Genomic DNA, 21,448 nt, shown 5'->3' with positions numbered 1-21,448 from the left:
GCACCTCTTTTCTGTTTCCGCCACATAGGTCTGCTGCTTTGTAGGTCTGGCACGTGGGAAAACATGGCTACGGAGTACATGCTACTAACCAGTGTGCCTTGTAATGAAGCTAGGTCCTAGTGAGGATTTGACTATTAAACTAAAATTGTTTCAGTTTGTTTGAGACTTAAGCAGACAGACAGAATGCATGAACTCAATTCGGCCTGTAAAAAATTCAAAGCCATTTCTAAAGGAATCTCTTTGCCATGTTGATCTTTGTTAGGAAAATGAGCTATAATAACTCCAGTACCCAAACAAGTGGGCTGAGACCACTTGCACAGCTGAAAGAGTCTAATGAGTGAAGAAAATAATGAAAAAAAAAAACCATCCAGAATTGTAACATTCTATGTGGGTTCTCCATGGACAGGAAAAGTCAATTCACCTGGGTTTAATTTAAACCACTTCAGTTTAGTTAATGAGGGTTTTAAAAAATTGCTACAAACTTATTTGAGCTGTTTTTATAGGTGGGGAACTGGGGACCACCTGCCCTTTATGGAAAACAATGCACTTCCAGTGCCCCCAAGTAAAACAATGCTAATCTTAAATTGTAAAATTTTTACGAAATGTGGCGTTCTTATTATTTTCGTGACTCTTATAAATAATACTCTGCAATATAAATATAATGCAAATACACATTCCTCTCTGAGGAATCTACATATACCAGTTATTTCCTAAAAAAGAGAGTATATAGCTAGTTCTGCTTCACACCTTTAACAATACAGTACATGCACCTTATTCCTTGTCTGTCTGGCCTTATCTTGCTTTGTCCATCACATATCCATCCATTCAGCCTACTTCCTTGGAGAAACAGGGAAGAGGCAAGCCATTTACCTGGTTGCTATCTTCCTTAATTTGTCTATTAGGTTTAACTTTCAGGTCCATATCCAAATATAAACAGTGAGAAAGACTTGGGCAACACTGAGAAAGGAAGCAATAAATTAAAGTACTGACATTTATTGAATGTATATTTGCCAGACACCGTTCTACACAGTCTAACTCATTAAATTCTCACAACAAACCTCTGAGGTGACTAATATTGCTATTCCCATTTTACAGATGAGGAAGCTGAGTCAAGAGAGCTGATTGAACTTGTCCAAGGCTACACAGCTGGTAAGTGGGTGAGTCAAGATTCAAACCAAGGCAGTCTGACTCTTGAGCCCACTCTCTTGGTCTACATGTCATACTGTATGGGTGTCCCCAGTAAGCAAGATTATGCGATGGATTCTTACACAGCCACATCCTAGCTGGTGATCACTACACAGCCTACAGTGGTGAATGTTTTTCCTTGGAGCTGCACTTCAGCTGGTGTGCTGCCTGCTGAGGTCTCAAACATGAAAGCCTCCTTTCATGATCCACGCAATGTCATCCTTCTCTTACGTCACCTACCAAGGAGCCAAGATCTTTGAGAATCATAGATGGACATGCTTCATCACTTGCTTTCTGGTTAATGACCCCATGTCCCCTGTCAAACTCATCCTCATCTGTCACCTGTTGGAAATTAGAGATAAATTGTGTAGGCTCTGAAGTATCGACAGTCCTCTCCCGCTTAATGCTTTCTTCTCCTTTCTCTTAAGCTATACTTACGTCACCTAGAAGAATTAGAGACTTGATTGAATGAAGTGGCTAATAAAATCCAACCTTTAAATTCTTAATTGACAGTACTCTCCATTACTCATTCATTCTTTTGACCACCGGTAAATTCAGGTAGGTAAGGTGTAATTCCTTTCCTCTGGGAGCTCAGAGACTCATGGAGAAGAAATAGACACGGACAGGCAAATTACAACATGGCACAGTCTGTATGACATTTGAGGTACAACCAAAGTGTGGTGGGAGTGGGAAGAGGGGTGGGGATTAAGTGCCTAAAGGAACTGCCTAAAGGAAGAATTTACACAGGAGGTGACATTTGACCTGGGTCTAGAAAGATAAGTAGGAGAAGGCAGTGGGGACTATCCAGGAAGAAGTATGTGCTGTGGAGATCACCACGTGTGTCAGAGCAAGGTGTGCCCAAGGAGGGATGAGAAATGTTAGTAGACAGAATGGATGTAAAGGAATGGAGTAGCCTGGACAGGTAAGAGCTAAAGCTAGAGAGGGAGGTTTGGGCCAAGCAAAGAGTTTAGATAGCATCCTATAGGCAGAGAATGAACCAACAGAAGACTGTACAAAGAAGAAGGATCACGCTTGTATTCTTAGGGAGAAAACTGATAACTCTACAAAAGATGCGTTAGACTAGGAAGAAACATATTCCTCTCTCATTAGGCCTTTCCAGCTAGGCGGATTTTTATTATACTGTGGCTGTTGCTGCTGTTACTATTGTTATGTATCAAGCACTCACTATACGCCAGGCACTGAGCTAAGGGCTGTATATGAATTTCCTGGATATATGTTTGGGGATGGACCCCTAGAAGCTAATAAGACGTCATTCCTGCTATTAGCTGAGAGGTCTCCATGGCAATCTTCCCATCTGAGAAAGACAAAAAGACCTGTGTAATTTTGCCACGTTGAGGACATAGCTAATAAAATAATATTTCTTATTTACATATTTGCTTCAACTGAGCATACCCCAGAAGTGGAATGAATCCCGGCCATGATGAAGAAACAGCTGTGTCCTTTACTAGATAGGCCAAGGAAGGTACACTTCGGGGGCAACAGCTCATTAGTTGCCCTTGGGTCCTTCCAGTTTCACTTTCCATCCAATAGATATGCATTGGATGCTAGCACATATCTGAAATTGGCCTGTGAGTCACTCTATAGCCTCCTATCGTGACACAAGCACGACATGGCTATTAAGCACGGTTTCATGTAAATTTGTGCCAAAAAAAGAAAGAAAGAAAAGAAAAGATCCTTGAGGTAATTTGAGAGACATAGAAAATAAGAATCTGTAGGATTTAATTTTTTGTTTTATATAGACAGCTCTTCTTTGCTGGTATAATGCTGATAGAAAAACTGTAATGCTGCTATCAAGCTGTTGAAACAGTTTGCCCACCCAGATGGGCCCGGATTTGAAAGACAGATGGGTGTACCCATTTTGTTCCCCATAGCCAGCCCTGGAGTTCTTATAGCAGACTTCATGCAAGCACAGAAGGTGAAGCATAAGTCAATTAATAAGTTGTGTGATTGATTCCAGGCTGATTCTACCCCCGAGGCTATCCCTGGACTGGATACCCCCATCTTCCTCTTAAGGATCAAATAATGCAGTTTGCTGGAAGCCGGGCAATAAGGGAGGGATTGAAAAGTAGGCTTCAATTAGTCACAGATTGTGCATTTCAAAAGTGGGAGCAAGATAGTCAATGCTGGATTAGCTTTTCTCCATTTCCAAAGTCTTTTAAATCCTACCAATGAAATCATGTGATACTTGGAACCCCTAAATCTATATGAAATTGTTACTTTGGTGTTAAATAGAAAAATTTTAAATTAAGCCCATGTTTAGATGAGACGGGATTGGATGGGGAGAGGATCCCAGGGTCTGGTGTTGTGAGGGGTCCTGTGGCTGTCTTACCATGAACCTTCTACACATTTCCATGTCTTGTATGTTCTCATGTCTCTTTATCTCACCATAGATCAAGTTCTCCACACAGAAAGTGGTACGGTCCTTCCAGAGCAGAGTTCCTGCTGCTCCCTCTTTATTGCAATTTCCTCCTCCATGACTGCTCAGGACCCCATACTCGACTTCCACCCTCATGCCCACCTGGCAATGTATTTCAGTAACTTTCTGTTGCCTTTTGGAAAGAGGCTGGGTAGAAATATATATACATATGTATCTTCCTCGTTGGTTTTGGTCTTTAGGAATACTGCTCCACAAGAATTTTTAGAAAGTTGAACAGGTTCACTCAAATTAATCAGTAAATAACTGCTTAGACTACTATGCTTATTCTTGGGACATCTGAGCTTTAGCATTTTTAAAGCTCAAAGGACTTTCTAATGGTGATATTTAGGTATTAGAAACAAATAAGGGGGCATTATTCTTGAGTAAAGGAGACTGACTGACATTTATAGGTAATTTTTTCAGGCTGATCCTAAATGAACTGGAATAATAAAATCAAAGAATATCAGAGCCAGAAGGGAGGTAATCCAGTGCAAAATATTTTTGTTGAGGAGATGAAAGAGACCCAGAGAAATGAAATGACTCGAGAAGCTGTAACAGACACATTCTTTGTCTTCCATCAGTCTTTCTGCCCTTCTCTCTCCATTAGCTGGGCATGTGGCCACCTGAATCCAGACTACATGTTCCAGCCTCCCTTGCAGCTAGGTATGGTCACGTGCAGCTTTATTCTATTTAGCCAATGGTATATGAATAATAGGTTGTGTCTGTCTGAAAAACTCTTTTTCTCCTTCCTCTTCCTACTGGCTGAAATATTGACTTCATGGGTGTTGATGAGTAGAAATCTGGAACCAAGAGATGAAAGCCATATGCTTTCTGATGTGCTCAGAAAAACCCTGGTTTTCTGCAATATGGAGTTCTATATTAACTGCCTTCTAGACTTCTTTGTTTGCAGAAGAAATAGATGTGTATCTTTGTTTAAGCCACTGTTGTTTGGAATTTTTGTGTTACTCTCCACCATACTTAATCTAAACTGCTATAGTTTCCAGTAGTTGGGAAAAGTTTTAATTGATTAGCATGACTTGAAGGAGAAGGGCAGGATGGGTGATGGACAAGGCCTGATTCTACGTCTAAAAGAGAAAATGCTTTAAATATTTTATGTCAAAGGATCCACAAACAGCTGCATCAGAATTACCCTGGCAGAGGGACCCATAAATCCAGAGTCCTGGGTCCTTTTCTAGAGATTTTGATTTAGTAGGTATTCTGTGGGGCCAAAGAACTTATTTTATGGAAAAAAACAAATCTCCCCATGAAATCTTGATATCCAGATATGTTCAGAAATATTTGATCCAGAATTGTGTTCTGCTGGGGAGTTGAATGACAACCACCAGAAACATTTTTTTTCTCCCTCAAACATAGATGTCTCTATGGGCACATGAAAATGAGAGATTTCGGGAGAGAGAGAGTGAGAAAGAGAGAGAGTGACAGACAGAATATTTTGATATTCTGAGATAAAGTGATTCCTCATGCTGCATGGATCACCTCTTTGCTCTGCAACCACCTGGAGTCACACAAATGTCACCTAATAGACCATTCTTTCTCAGCTTTGCCTTAGTTCAGACAAACCTACAGTGATGTAATTGTATGTGGCTAGTGTTTTTTCTTTTTTAATAGATTACATTTTATGTGTGAAGTTTAGTCAATTCCACTGTGCATTACTACACAGTAATGAATCATAAATGTATTTGTGACAAAAATAACACCATTAAAGTACAAGAAGAGTACGCTTTTTAAAGATTCCAGGGCCTCCCACATCAGAGTTGAATTTTTTTTGGTGCATTAAAAAATCTGCAGGGTCAGCAGATTCAGTCAAACAGCTGTCAGCTGAAGTTGGCTGAAAAGCACTTGGGCACATAAGTAAGTTCTCCTGGCAGCAAAGGTGGTGGCACGGGAAAGTGTTACCAGAAGGCAGATTGTGGCAGGCGTGAGACATTCCCAACAGCAGTGGACAGAAAGGGATTAAACTAAGCAGCATGTCTATACCAAAGTAATCCTCTTACAAGAACCACTGTCACATTGACATGTGCAGGCTGCTTGGGAGCTAAGCTCTCCTTCCTTCTTCTGGGAAGATGGAGGAGAAAAGCTCTCTACCCAGCATTCATTGGGCTCTACACAAATTTCAGCAGAACCAAAGATCCACTTTAAGACAAAATTGGAAAAGAGTTTCAAGGATACCAAAGATCTACTTCCAACTGGGTCACCAACCAAGCTGGTCTGAGTCTGGGTAAGTGACGTAACCTTTCCAGTTTTTTATTTTCTCCTGTGTAGAATTAAGGAGATGAGCTTGATGAACTATGAAACCCCTTTTAAGAGTTGTGCAATTTTATATTTATCTTATAGGAAACTACATTATATGTCCGTGGGTGAAAGTAAAAGTTTCTCTCTATTAATTATATATTTGTTTTTGTTTTTAAAAGATAAAAATCCTAAATCCCAATATAAAAACATCACACAGACATGTAGGTGTGCACACATGAATGCACGCACCCTTCAGAACTTGAATTTCTGGAAATTCTTTCTTAGTTGTCTAATCCCCACAAGCTCTGGTGGCACCCTGTTGTCCTTGCTAAAAGTTTCCATCCTGCAAATATTTAGGATAGAACTTTTGAACATCAATGAATGTTTATTTGACTCTCCCAAGTAACATCATCCAAAGGATGCAGACATTTATTGACAGGATCCCTATGGGTTCTCATTAATAGGTAATCTCTGAGACCCAACCCTGTGCTTACTGATGGTTTCCTGGGTTAAGCAGAACTGTGACCAGAAATGAGATGAAACTCTTTTATTAGTTGTTGTTATTATAAAGTGGTCTTGAATCTGTCATAGTGCTCTCTCCATTATAACCTTTCCCCTTCCTCGGGTGATACTTCAGCAATGAACCCCTTACTTCCTGAACTTTCCATGTAGCCCTATTTCAATGTGCCCTTGATCCAAAAGCCACTGTCCTTGCAAAAGGTTTGAAAGAGAAATGGGAACTCTCAGAAGTCCCAGGACAAATGTATAGGTCATAGAACTCCAATAGATTAAATGCCAATGAAATTTAGGGAAATGGAGAGATAAAAAAGCCAAACTTACTTCATCCACATGCCCCACAGCTCCATAGATTCTCGCCATCTGTCCAATGAGGTAAGGGAATCTCTCACCAATCTCTTTCAGCATTGGAAGAAAACTATTCAAAGCCACTGGTTCGTAGCCTGCTATTTCTATGAGAATATTTAGGATGATATCATTATGGGCCGAGTCCTTTAAATGCCCGATTAGGAAAGGAACACACTTCTGAACCACCTACAAGACGAAAGTAGAGGTGGAGGGAAGAAAGAGAAACAAGGAGGAAAATTAATTCATCAGAATCAATCTAATTTTTTTTTTGTATTCAATCTTAATTCAACACATTCTGAGATTATTACCCTTCTTGGAACTCAAGCAAATCTTCCAAGTCTGGTATTTAAAATTTACAATAAAATTACAGAGTCTTCAATTTCTTTTTATTTTACTCTGTGCTCTGCTATTGAAGAGTGAAGTTTACAAGTACTTAGATACTGCTATTCATAAATCAAGTTTTGACGTGTTATGTCTTCATCAGGAGTATTACATTTCCACCAAACCATCATGAGAGCTACAATTTAAAGGATAATATAAGTAAGGGATCCTTGGTAACTTCAATCAAAGCCTTCAAACGGGAGAACTATGGTTTGGAAACAATAATAAAAATAAGAAAGCAAAAAAGAGTTCTCACATTTTTTTTAGTTTTTCTATTTTGATCACAAAAATGTGATAAGGTAAAAAATATTAAAGTAAAATTATTTCTGGCATAGTTCTAGTATTCTAATGTTTCTTTCTATATTTTGAATGCTTTTATGAATATAAAGATGCAATAATTCATATTAAGAATAATGTGACTTTTCTGTGGAATAAATTCACTATGTTAATACACAGACATGTTGCATACTGATAATTTAATGAAGTGTTTTGTATGCTAAAAATCAAAGAATTAGAAAGGACAACCTGTGGAAAAACTGAACAATAAAAGGAAAACTACTCATTGATCGGTATTTCTGCTACACTTATGTCTTTTGTTTATTGTTGGTTTGCTTTTTTGATTTTTTGATTTGTTACTTTTTTGTTAAGGTAGACTTGAAATGTAGCTTTCAGCATTAAAACTGAATCTGATGCACATCTCAACCCTGAACTCATGATCCATCCTTTGCCCAAATCCCACTTTTCCCACCTCTTGAGCCACAGTGTCTCCTTTCTCCATAAGTGACACCATTATCTGTTTGGCTACTCAAGCCAGAAATCTGGGACTCATTTTGGACCACTACTTTTCCCCTTATCAGCAGCCTCAGCCATTGAGTCTTATTGATTCCACCTCCCAAGTATCCTACAGATCTGTCCACTTCCCTCCATTTCCCTTCATCTATCCATTCACTCACTGACAAATATTTGTTGAGTCTTTCTTATATGCAAGGTACTGTTCTAGGTCCTGGAGTAACAGTTGCTAACAAGTGTGACAGGTTACTGACTTCATGGAATAACCCACTATTTGGTTAAAGAGACATTTAGTAAAACAAATCATTATAACAGAAATGTATATAACAAATTTATTAATAAACCCCATATAGGGGAAATACAGGGTGCTGTGAAAGACTGTCCCAGGGTCCTGATATCAGATGGGTGTGAGGGAAGTCCTCTCTCAGCAGCGACATCTAAGCTGAGACAACTGATCCAACTGTGTCTCCCCGAAAGTAAGACCTAGCCGGACCATCATCTCTAATGTGTCTTTTGGAGCAAAAATTAATGTAATACCCAGTATTATATTATATTATGTTATATTATATTAGATTAGAATAGATTAGATTATACCCGGTATTCTATTCTATTCTATTCTATTCTATTCTATTCTATTCTATTCTATTCTATTCTATTCTATTCTATTCTATTCTATTCTATTCTAAAGATCCGGTCTTATATAAGACCCAGTCTTATATTACTAATTATATATATATTATTAATATAATATAAGACTGGGTCTTATACTCATTTTTGCTCCAAAAGATGCATCAGAGCTGATGGTCCATCTAAGTCTTATTTTTGGGGAAACACGGAATCACCCTGCTTTTGGGTTATTTCAACAGCCTCATAAGTGTTCTCCCTGACTTCAGTCCTGCCTATCCAATCCCTTCTCCACCCGTGGCCACAATGGTGACCCTTCTTTGTTTAAAACACTTCCTAATTTGCTATTTCTCTCAAGATAGAAGCTTAGCATATCATTTGTGAACTGACTCCCATCCATCTTTCTAGACTTATCTCCTCACCCACTTATTCTACTCTCTCCCTATCCAGATCCCATCACATATCACGCTTCCACCATGCTGAATTTTTTAATAGTTTTCTTGACCTGCTAAGTTTTCTCTTACATCTGGGATTTTACTCACGTGATTCACTCTGCCTGTAATTCTTATTGTCCCAATTTTGCTGGATAACTCTTACTCATTCTTGAGGCCTCAGATTAGCTGTTATTTCCTTAAAAAGTCTTCCTCAACTTCCTCCCTCTTCCCCTCTCAGTCTAGTGCCCCTGCTGAATCTCTTATCATACACCAAATGGCTCTGAGCAGATCCTTCTCACGCTTTCTTCTTATTGCTGGTCTACATATCTGTCTTGCAGGCTGGATTAAAAGCTCCACAAGGTCAAGAATCATTTCTATTTTATATATCATTGTATACGCAATGCCTAGCACAGAGCCTGGCCAGAGGTAAGGCAATACATATTGGAGAAATGAATCAAAGAAAAGCAAGTCAAAATGATTTTGCAGGATAGCATGTGGATGTCCCCCATCCCTACCCCACAGTACTTGAATAGTTGCCCATAATGTTTAAACATATATACTGTCATGTGTCATATACGACGTAACAGGGACATAAAAGTAGACAGTTTTGATATAACTAAAATTATCCTACCCATAAATTTAAACTTTATATTTATATTTAGTACTTGCAGATGAAGGAACAGGACTAGTTTCTGTTCAATGGCACAGATGAACGAAGAGTTCAATAAGCGATGCCTGTGCATTGGGAGTGACAGTACATCCTTCAGGAGAAACCAAGAGCGCTCCCTGGCACAGATGGCAGAAATGTCACCGAGTGCTCCGGGTCAGGGCAGCCAACCTAACCTGAGGCCTTTAGGAATGGAAAATGCTTACACCTTTCCTGTTCCAAGCTATAACATCCCATTTCCCAGGGCTTACTCTTCACGGGTTATTCCATGGCACACCGAGGTCTCTGGGACGTAGCATGCTAATTTTACTTAAGTTCCACTCACATATCCCAAGCCATGCAAGAGCATGTTACATCTGCTGCCCCATCAAGAAAAATGAAAAAAGGAAAAGAAGGAAAAAAAGAAAAAAAAGAAAAAAAGGGGAGAAAGAACAAAAGGAGGATCAGGGCCAATACACTAGGCAGAGTCAAATACATAAAAGGAGCAAAGAGAAGAGATGCCATGAATAATGGAAAGAAAGTAACACCAATTTTACCAATTAAATGAAAGCTGGTCATTTTGCTGTAGTCTCCGGAAAACCCAAAGTTTATTATAATGGTGACAGAAAAGATAGATACTTCTTGAAGCTTATCATACAAATGAGAGAGAAGTGGTGCTTTGGGACTTGGATAGATTACTCCTGGATATGGACGTATTTTGTTTTCTAAACACGGGGCATTTGCTTAGGCTGGCCTCTTCAGTGCTGCCTCCTTGGGAGCTGCTTTGCTTAGAGGAAGCCTCGTCCCTGCTGAGCAGAGCAGTCACTCAGACAATATAGGTGGCTGATAGAGAGCAAGCTGCCATGGCTTTCATTTAGGCCAGGGGTGTCCAAACTTTTTTCAACGGTTTTCACCAAGGGCCATATGCAGTAAAATACACAGACAGCCGGCCACTCACTCGAGGTGAAGTACGTATTGCCTCACCTGGTTTATTTAAGTAAACTAAATATATTTTTGGAATTTGCTGCGGGCCAATTAACAATGGATTGCGGACCGCAGTTGACCCGCGGGCCGCAGTTTGGACACCCCTGATTTAGGCCATAAGCCCCCTTCCATGGACCACAGAAAGAGCTTCCAAAAGGGCCTCCTAGCCTTAAGTATCTCTCCCTTCTGTTCAGCCTCCTTACTGCCATCAGAGTCATTGTCTTGAAATCCCATCTGATCATGTCACGACTTCAGAGATTTCTCACAGCCTATGGTCAGAATCCCAATGCCATGGAATTCCAGGGTTTTCATTGACAGGCATATCTGCTGCCTCCTCCATGAACCATCTGACTGGGCAACATGCCACTGACCACCCACAGTGGCTTAAACACAGGGAGAACCCGCATACTTTCAAAGCTGTCTCAAACAGCTCTACTTCTGGGAAGGCTTCCCTCCAGTCCCTCCTAACCTAGGCACGACCTGGGGCTACAGTACAAATGCAGGCCCTCAGATCACACAGTCGAATACTCAGCAGCCATAAAAAAAAGGTTCTTTCCTCCTACCTGACAAACACACCTTTATAACAATCTGAGAGGCTTGATCTGACTTTAGAATGTTTGCCCTCTGTAGAAGGAACAGGGAAAAATGAGTCCTAGCCCCTATCTCTTGCCCCTCCCTTCTCTTCCTACCTCTGGCTTTGTACTGCATGTATGTAGATACTCCGGCCCACATGGGATGAACGCACAGCTCAGTTAGGCCACCCCTCAGGCCTGTGGGGTCACACTATTGGCAAGGCCTGTCATTGAGAGAACAGACCCAGGTACCAGGCCTGTAAGCAGAATGGAGATATAAAGCAAAGGGATTCCAAGATCTCTGTTACCTAGTAAATGAGGAAGTGGATGGGACCTGAGGGCACAGACCAGATTTGGGCCAGGCCAGAATCCTCTAAAGCAAGTAGCCCAGGGAAGGGTCCTATCCCTGGCTTCTTTGGTCCTTCCTGAGCAGAATTACTGCCTTTTCTGTGTTTCCATAGCAGTCGACTGACAAGTTTAGCATCTTTTCATTCAACTGAAGTTTTGTAAACACATCTCATCACCCAGGCCATGGGCACCTCGTGGGCAAGGCCATCTGAAAACACAGCATCTTAACTTAGATGGCAGCAAATGACATTGAAATTCTTATGTATAGAGTAAAAGATAGATCTATTGTGTGTGTGTGTGTGTGAGTGTGCGTACCATGTGTGCATGCACTCCCCCTTAAATTAGTCCTCAAGCTCAATTTTCTCTTTCAACTAATTTGGATAGCATTAACAATCTCTACTAATCTTTAAAAATCTATAAAGAAAATCTATAAAATAACTTTCACTCTTTTCACTTACTACTTACTCCCACCATACTGACAATATATGTATTCCAAAAACCATGATTCTATTCCAAAGACTCTTTTTGAACAATCTATATATTTCATCACTCATCTTCTCAATGTTCTACAACTGGCTTCTTATTATTCATACCACAAGTGACCTCTGAGTAATGTCAGCTTGCAATGCTATGTTTGGTGCTGCTGGATTAGGTATGGAAATCGGAATACTCTACACTGCTGAGAGAAAATCTAAGAAAATGACTCTCTTCTATAGGGACCAGACCACAAAAGTACTTCCTCTGGGCCTGAACATTCATCAACAGAGGGCTGAACTTGCCACTGGCACCACTCATCTCTGTATGGTTAGGGCTAGAAGCCAATGTCCTGGAGATAATAACAGATATGTTACTAAATTTGTATCTGTTACTAAATTCTGTTCCTTTCATTGGCTGGACTGCAGCATAATTTATGGCAGCCAAGAATACAGACAGCCTCAGAAGGTCACTTGGAAAATTGACCACCCAGCCTTCCTATAAATGGACTCAGGATTCTCTGGAGCTATCAGCCATGAAGCACTAACCAGGAATTGCCTATCTTTACCTAGGAAGGATGGTTGCCTGAGAGAGGGATACCCAGAGGGCAGTGATGGAGGAAAGGAGCCAGCCACATCAGAAGTTCATTACCATCACTATGGGTGCTTCCTACACCTTTGCTTCTTTATTCTTAGAGAAGTGTGGACTCGGCACCCACAACACCTACAGGAATCTGGTTTCATCCTCTCCTCCTCATTCAGGTCAATCCTCCTTCTCTTGTTTAGATCACCTCTCTGACTGCTATTATCTGCTATGGCTTCTGGAACCACCATTTGCCTTACCAGCCACAGCCTTACAGCCTCATTTTTTTGTTTATTGTATGAGGTCAGAAGATCTCATTGGCTGGAATTAGATTGGATTTATGATGTAGCTTGGCCTTACCTGGATGGCTTTGGGAAAGTTATCTCGCCAGTGTCAGTCCCAGATTTGTTTGTAAATGGCAGTCTTAGGGAGGGGGGTGTAACTCTAATAGCCATTGGGAGACAAAAACTGGAGGGGCTGATAAGGTGAGGGGCACGTGAAAAGCCTCCTCACCAAGTCACTCCTTGGTACCACCATCTTAACCTCTCCAAACTTTGACTTCTCTGTTTACAAAACGAAAAGTTTGTTGTGGGGAATAAGTGAGATAATGAATATAAAATACCTACACAGTGTCTGGTACCTGGTATGACCTTGCCCACTCTGAGTGCTCTTTGTCCACCCTCTGAACCAGCTGAGAACACTGCTCCCTTCCTTAAGTGGAGGCTGCATTGTTGTTACTTCTCCAGGCTGAGGAGAAGAGAGTTGGGAGTCAGAGTCCTGGACCTGTCCCTTACTACCTGCATGATAGGGGGCAAATTAACCTCTCAGGGCATCCATTTCGACTGGTGTAGAATGGAGGAAAAAAACCACATTATAGAGTTATTCATAGGTTTAAATGAGATATTAGAAATTAAAAACTGTCATTTGTGAATGACAAAGTTCGTTGTAAATTTAGGCACTAATACTAACTCATCCATGTTAAGAAATATTCATAGCAGAGATCCAAGATGGTGACGTAGATAAACACTGTGTGCTTCCTTCTGTGAATGCATTAAAATTACAACTAAATTATACAACAATCAAACTGGAGAAGCATGTGAAGTCTGGCTGGACAAGAGCTTTATAACTAAGGATATAGAGAAGAGGCCACCTCAAAACTGGAAGGGGGGTGGAAGTGCAGAACAGGCTGGCCCCAAACCTCTGTGTCATGGTTGAGAATCAAAAGGGATATCTCAGCCACAGAATTTAACCCCAGAGGAGTGAGGGATCCCAGCCCCACACCGGTTCACTACCCCAGAGTACTGGTCCCAGAAAGAGGAGCCCCCACAACATCTGGCTATGAAAAACAGTGGGGATTCTGACCATCTCAGAATGGTCAGGGTTGGACGGAAGGCTGTGGGAAACCCAGACATCCTCTTAAATAGCCTGCACAGAGACTCTAACTCTCACTTGTAGGCACTCACCCTGGGCTCCTTTGGAGGAATGGTGACTTGCGGGATGTTAGAGGCATACGGGGGACAGGCTGAGGTATGTGGCTTTGGAACAAGAGCTGGAGAACTGTCGCCATTTTCCCTGTGTGGGGTCCTCTTCCTGTGCAGCCAGCAGGCAGGGACCACCTTTCCTGTGTTGAGCTCTCTCCCACTTTGCCAAATCTGAATCTGAATTGGTCTCATGAGCTCCGCAGGGACCCCACCCCACCCAACTCCCCCAATGCTGGAGGCACTTTCTTGAGAGCAGCCAGCCCCACCCACATTGACTCTTTCTGTGAAAACTATGGGAGTCTACAGGCCTCAGGCAGGCAGTGACTGGCCTTGGTGCGCTCTGAAACTTTGCTAAGTTGCTTCAGGCTGAGCATTGGCACCAAACCAGAATTTACATTAACCGGGTGAGCACAACTCTTCCCACTCCAGTGACTCCCTGACCCTTTCTCATAAATTTGCATACCACAAGAAGCTTTATAAGTGGCTGAACCTTAAGGGAGCTGGCAGGTGGCAACCATCCTTGGTTTGCAGCATGGCCTCTCCCACTTGCTTCCAACTTTAGCACAGGCAGCAAACAAGCATGGGTCACTTTGTAGCTCCTACCAGGTATTCCCTGGCTGGTCACAGGCAGTGGTGACCTGGACCTTCACTGGACCCCCTCCCAAGAGGCCACACAAGCAGCACACCCAAAGGGTGGTCTCAACAGGCACCAAAGCCCACTGGAACAAATCCCACTCAGTGCGGTAATACTCCTGCACAGCAGGCCATAGCTGTGGATGTTGACAAACACCACAGCCAATCAGCCTGAGGACAAATCTCACCCACTGACATGCCAATAGCAATCAAGGCTCAAATATAACAGTAGGGCACACACAATCCACACAAGGGACACTCCTGGTGCACTTGGAACAAGTGACCAAGAGATTGTGCCTGTAGGGCCCCTACTACATAAGGCCACAAAGCCAAGACTGGGAAACATAGCAGATCCACCGAATACATAGAGACAAACACAGAGAGGCAGCCAAAATGAGGAAACAAAGAAATACATCCCAAATGAAAGAATAGGAGAAAACACCAGAAAAAGACCTAAGTGAAACGAAGGCAAGCAACATACCAGAGACAGAGTTCAAAACAATGGTTATAAGGATGCTCAAAAAATTTAGTGAGAACTATGGACATAAAAACCATTAAAAAGAACCAGTCAGAAGTGAAAAATATAACAACTGAAATGAAGAATGCACTAGAAGGAATCACCAGCACACTACATGAAGCAGAGGATCGAATCAGCAATTTGGAAGACAAGGTAGCAGAAAACACTCAATTAGAACGGGAAAAAGAAATTAAAAAAAAAATTGAGGATAGTTTAAGAGAACTCTGGGACAATATCAAGCATAACAACATTCACATCATAGAAAGAGAGGAAAGAAAGCAAGAGATTGAGAACCTATTTGAAGAAATAATGACTGGAAACTTTCCTAACCTTACAAAGGAAATAGACATACAAATCCAGGAAGTGCACAGAGTCCCAAACAGGATGAACCCAAACAGGCCCACACCAAGACACATTATAATTAAAATGGCAAATGTTAAAGACAAAGAGAGAATCCTAAAAGCAGCAAGAGAAAGGCAACTAGTAACTTATAAGGGAGTTCCTATAAGGTTGTCAACTGATTTCTGACAGAAACTTTGGAGGCCAGAAGGGATTGGCACAAAATATTCAATGTGATGAAAAGCAAGGACCTACAACCAAGGGTACTCTACCCAGCAAGGCTATCATTTAAAATTGAAAGACTGACAAAGAGCTTCCCAGACAAGAAAAAGCTGAAGAAGTTCATCACCACCAAACCAGTATTACAAGGAATCTTAGAGGGACTTCTTTAAGATGGAAAAAAAAAAAAAAAAGATAAAAATTATGAGTAATAAAATTGCAATAACTACATATCTATCAACAATTACTTTCATGTAAATGGATTAAATGCTCCAATCAAAAGACATAGGAGGGCTGAATGGATAAGGAAACAAAACCCTTACATATGCTGCCTACAAGAGACTCACTTCAGATGGAAAGACACACAGAGACAGAAAGTAAAAGGATAGAAAAAAATATTTCATGAAAATGGAAACAAACAAACAAATAAAAAAGCTGCGATAGCAATACTTATACCAGACAAAATAGATTTTCAAACAAAGGCTACAATAAGAGACAAAGAAGGAACCAGTATTCCCACAGCTGGGTATTTATCCAAAGAAACCCAAAATGCTACTTTGAGGGGACGTATGCATCCATATGTTCATTGCAATATTGTTTACATTGGGCAAGATGTGAAGGCAGCCTGGGTGTCTGTCGATGGAAGAATGGATAAAGACGAGGTGGTACATACTCGTATACAATGGAATATTGCTCAGCCATGGAAGGGAATGGGTTCTTGCCATCTGTGGTGGCATGGATTGACCTGGAAGGTACTGTGCTGAGTGGATTGTCAGACAGAGAAGGACAAATGCAATGTGATTTTGCTGACATATGAAATCTAAAGAACAAAATAAACAAGAGAAAACAGAAACAAGATGGGAGGAGAGTTGGGGGTATGGGTGAAAAAGGGGAAGGGATAAGAAGTACAAATTGGTTGTTACAAAGTAGTCATGGGGATGTAGGGTATAGCATAAGGAATATAGTTAATAATATTGTAATAACTATGTATGTTATCAGATGGGTACTAGGTTTGTTGGGGTGATAGATGGGAGGGGGTTGGGGAGCAGGATGAAAATGTAAAGGGATTAAGAAGTACAAGTTGGTAGTTACAAAATAGTCATTGGCGTGCAAAGTATAGCATAAGGAATATAGTCAATAATACAGTAATAACTATGCATAGTGCCGGTGGGTACTAGAGTAGTCAGGGGGATCACTTCTTAAATTATATAAATGTCTAACCACTATGCTGTACACCTGAAATTAATATAAAATAATATTGAATGTCAACTCAAATGGAAAGATTAAAAAAGGTGGGGGGAAAGATGAAGGGGAGTAAGAGGTCCAAATGTCCAGGTATAAAACAAACAAGTCACGGGGTGTAATGTACAGCATGGGGAAGATAGTCAGTAACATTGTGGTAGCACAGTATGGTGTCAGATGGTTGCTGGACTTACTATGGTGATCACTTCCTTAGGTATATAAATGTTGAATAACTATGGTGTGCCCCTGAAACTAATATAGCATTGTATGTTAGCTATATTTTTAATAAAAATCTTACAAAAAGAAATATTCATGAAGTGACTTCTGTGTTCCAGGTACTACGCTAGGCATCGGGGACACAGTGATGAGCAAGATGGTCCTCATGTCTCAAGCATTTGCACCACAGCAAAGGTGGTCCAGAGGGAGAGAGACAAGTAGAGACCATGTGAAATTTGCTGTGGCAGGGGTTGGGGGAGGGAAGGACTCAGAGAAGATTCCTGGCAAGAAAGTGACATCTAAGCAGCTGTCTAAAGGACCAGGAATAGTCAGCCCAGGGAGGATGGTTGAGAAGCACATTCCAGGTGGAGAACATAGCATATAAACATGCAGATAAAGTGGCATGCCAGCTGCCTCCTTTATGAAATCAAGTTTGGCTTTTTAATCACCCCTCTCTACTCCCCATATCACCGACCTATGGGAGGTATAATAATGACTCCCTAAATATGTCAATCCTAATCCCCAAAACCTGTGAATGTGTTCCCTTACATGGCCAAAGGGGACTGTGTAGGTGTGATTAAGTTAAGGGTCCTGAGATGATAAGATACCCTTCGATTATCTGGGTGGCCTCAATGTAATCACAAGGGCCCTTAGAAGAGGGAGGAGGATGGTCAGAGTCTGAGAAGGAGATGTGATGGAAAAAGTAGAGGTGAGAGTGATGTTGGCTGTGAGCCAAGGAGTGCAAGCTGCCTCTAGAAGCTAGAAAAAGCAAGGGAACAGATTCTCTTCTAGAGCCTCCAGAAGGAATGGAGCCCTGCTGACTCATGCTAGACTTCTGACTTCTGGAACTGTAAGATAATAAGTCTGTGTTGTTTAAATCACTAAGTTTGTGGTCATTTCTCACAGCAGCAATAGGAAACGAATATGCGTACATCACCATCTCTGGCCCCCTGACTCTGAGCCTCCTTTCAGATGATCCATCAACTCCACTCCTTGCCCAAACTCTACTGTGGCTTTACTCATCCTTTCTGTCCTCAATCCTTTCTGAAACTGATTCCTCCACTTGTGCTCTGGAATTCATTCTGTAACTTCCTTTAGTACTTTGTTCTTATCTTCAACTATTGGATTTTTTTTAGCCCTTCTTATTTCCTCTAAACTCCCGTAGCCATGTGTTAATTTCCTACCCTCCCCTTCCATATATAATCCATAATAGATGACAGCCACTCCCCCCCACTCCCTCAGTCACTGCCCTTTGTGGGTCACTAGTGAGTCCCGGTAGCCAAATCCAAGGCAAATTGTCATCTCCAGTCTCCTTTACTTCTTTAGATCTTGACTCTATCAATCCACTTTTCCCCCTTTGGAGACCACAATACATCTTTTCCCTGGTTCTTTTTAGTCGCCACTCTTTGGTCTCTTTTGTTCATTTATTCATTTCTGAATTTAACAACTTTTTATTGAAACACTATATGTGCCCAGCGCTATGCTAGAAAGTATACACACAAATATGCAGACACAGGTCCTGTGCTCCTCAAGGAGTTTGCAGTACACTGGAAAAGACAGACATGCAAAGCTAGTGACAATATATTGTTCTAAGGGTAAGAGAGAAATTGTATACCAGGTAACATAGAGGTTCCCAGTCCTCTGTCCAGCCTCCAGCCTTACTACACTCATAGTGTGGTTCTTGAAGAAGAGGAGTAATGTCACCTGGAAACTTGTCAAAAAGCAATTGGGGGCCCCACCCCAGATCTACTGAACGGAAATCTCTAGGCGTGGGGCTCTAGCCTGCCCTCTGGTGTCCAGGACTCCCAGCCTGTGTGCACTTCCTGAGGCCCTCTGCATCTCTGCTCCATCTGAAACACTACTACGCAGTGATGCAGGTCTGGCCCTGAGGCCACTCCCTTTGTGGGTCTGCATGGCACACATGACCCATTTCCCCCTAAGGCAGAATTCAACGCTCCACCCCACCCCACTCTCCATTTGCAGAACACTTATCACCCTGCTTAATTAAATTTGATTTTATCAATATTTATTGAGTGCTATCAGATACTATGTCATGGTCTGGGATACAGAGGAAAAGAAGCAATTATTCCTTACCACTAGGAGCTTGCAGTCTATTGTGGTTAATTATGTATGTGATCATTCTTGCAGGGCCTTTCTTTGGACAATTTGAATGTTGAATACAAATGTTCCAGTCCTTCACCTTAGTGTTGACTGGTTTTCCAAGTGATGGATATTGACATTTTCAGGAAATGGAGCACAAATGCAACTTAATTGATAGAAACTTGGTTTGACCAATAATCTCCACTGTGCACACTTTGGTACCCTCCAGAATCCATTTCTACTTCCCCCTTCCTGCCAGCCTCCAGTTTCTATCCAAGTATTCTTGGGGTTCAGGGGAAGTTCCAGGAGAAGCATGGACCATCATGTATACAATGTATTCTTTAACTCCAGTTGCTTTCTCTTTGCAGCCACATGCAAAAGCCTTGTGTCCTAAACAGAAAATATCAGAACTTTCGCTTGGATGTTGGTCGTGGTGGTGGTAGGAGAAGCAAAGTGCCTACAGAGCCCCTAACGCTTATCTGGTGCCCACAGGAGAAAGTCTGCAGAAAATGGAAGCAAAACCTAGAAATCAAATCTGAGAAATGGAGATAGAGAAACTCTTCTTTTCACATTGTTTGAGCTCCTCAATCACACCTCATCTGAAGGTTTTTCCCCCCATTACATTGGCTAATAAAGTCCTTTTATTGTTTAAACCACTATGGGTTGGGTGTTATGTTACTGATAATCACAAGCATCCTAATTAATACAATACTTTACTTGAATCGAAAGAACAACAATTAATTTGCTGTTTAGAAAATGATCCTTTGCTGTCAACCTAGGCTGATTTTCCCATAATCCAGGCATGTGTTAAATCTTTCCCTTGGCTCTGTCCCAGAAATCATACATTCCTGGGACCGCATGGCCAAACTAAACTTTCATTAAAGCTGTCTTGTAATGGCTACAGATTTGCACATTTGTTGTATTTTTATTACTGTACCTGCGATGTTTAATTGTACGTGTCAATCTCACTGGGTTAAACATTCTTCTGGGCGTGTCTGTGAGAGTGTTTCTAGATACGATTGGCATTGCAATGGGAGGAGTAAGTAAAGCAGATCGCCCTTGCAATGTGGATGGCATCAGCCCTCAGGTTCTCAGGCTTTCAGACTTGAACTAGATCTCACACCATCAGGTCTCCTGCTCCTCAGGCCTTCCGACTCAGACTGGAACTACACCACTCGCTCTCTTGGGTCCTCAGTTTGTAGATGGCAGATTATGGGACTTCTCAGTCTCCATAATCGTGTATGCCAATTCCTCATTATACACACACACAACACAACACACACACACACACACTTTATTGGTTATGTTTCTGGGGAGAACCCTAAGAGAGTACCCAACGTCTGCCATCACCTGTTGAGTTTTACGATTCTGGAAAGAGTAGATGAGTGCTTTCACTTAAAGAGGGGTGTGTACAGACATCTGAAAGAGGCAACTTGAAGCACACATCCTGTTCACATACCCCAAAACATGCCTGGTTGCATGGACCATCACATATACAATGCATTCTTTACCTCTGGTTGCTTTCTCTTTGCAGCCACATGCAAAAGCCGTAGAAGATGATACTGTTCTGGCTGTTCCAGCTGAGACATCAAGGCCAGGAGTTCTGTCAGGTGTCTGTTAATTGAATGAGGCTGCTTTTCATACACAGCAGGTAGCACCCTCAACAACATGGTATTACCTGTTGAGGAAACAATAAAGGAATGATGAGTTTTTAGCCCATGAACAACAAAATAACATCATTGTTAATGTGATAACCTTTCCACTTACACATTAAAAAGCACAAGCTGAAATCTAAATCTTCTGCTGAAGATAACATAGTATGTGATGCTACCTTTTACCAAAAAAATCACCAAAGCACAATTTAAACCGATTCCGTAAAAGGAAGTATTTTATGATGTGATCAGTATTATTATCTGATGAAAAATTTTCTTGAGTAATGTACTATGGGGCTATGGGGAGAGGAAACGTTGACAGTAACCAGACCACACCCTTAAGAAGGAAACAGTTCCGATAAAGAATTTCTGATGAGAACATTTGGATGCTGTTTAAGTGAAAACTAAGCAGTGTCATAAGCATGAACCTAAATGAAACTGAACAACAACAAAAAAAAAGTGAAAAGGAATGTATT

At 41.3% G+C, this 21,448-nt stretch overlaps 1 protein-coding gene across 4 annotated transcripts in view; it reads right to left on the bottom strand.

Moving 5' to 3' along the window:
• The window catches only part of VEPH1 (ventricular zone expressed PH domain containing 1), a 203,339-nt gene that overhangs the window by 124,364 nt on the left and 57,527 nt on the right, over positions 1-21,448 (bottom strand). For all 4 annotated transcript variants that reach the window (XM_033092130.1, XM_033092103.1, XM_033092111.1 and 1 more), the window contains 2 exons: positions 20,832-20,998; positions 6,716-6,925 (listed from right to left, as the gene is read on the bottom strand). In XM_033092130.1, coding sequence (XP_032948021.1) covers positions 6,716-6,925; positions 20,832-20,998 — 377 coding nt within the window. The remainder of the gene's footprint in view (positions 1-6,715; positions 6,926-20,831; positions 20,999-21,448) is intronic.

This window comes from Rhinolophus ferrumequinum, chromosome 2 (assembly GCF_004115265.2).
Source record: "Rhinolophus ferrumequinum isolate MPI-CBG mRhiFer1 chromosome 2, mRhiFer1_v1.p, whole genome shotgun sequence".
NCBI classification, from domain to species: Eukaryota; Metazoa; Chordata; class Mammalia; order Chiroptera; family Rhinolophidae; genus Rhinolophus; species Rhinolophus ferrumequinum.
Note: the sequence above shows the minus strand (reverse complement) of the source record. Positions and strands in the feature narration are given on the sequence as shown.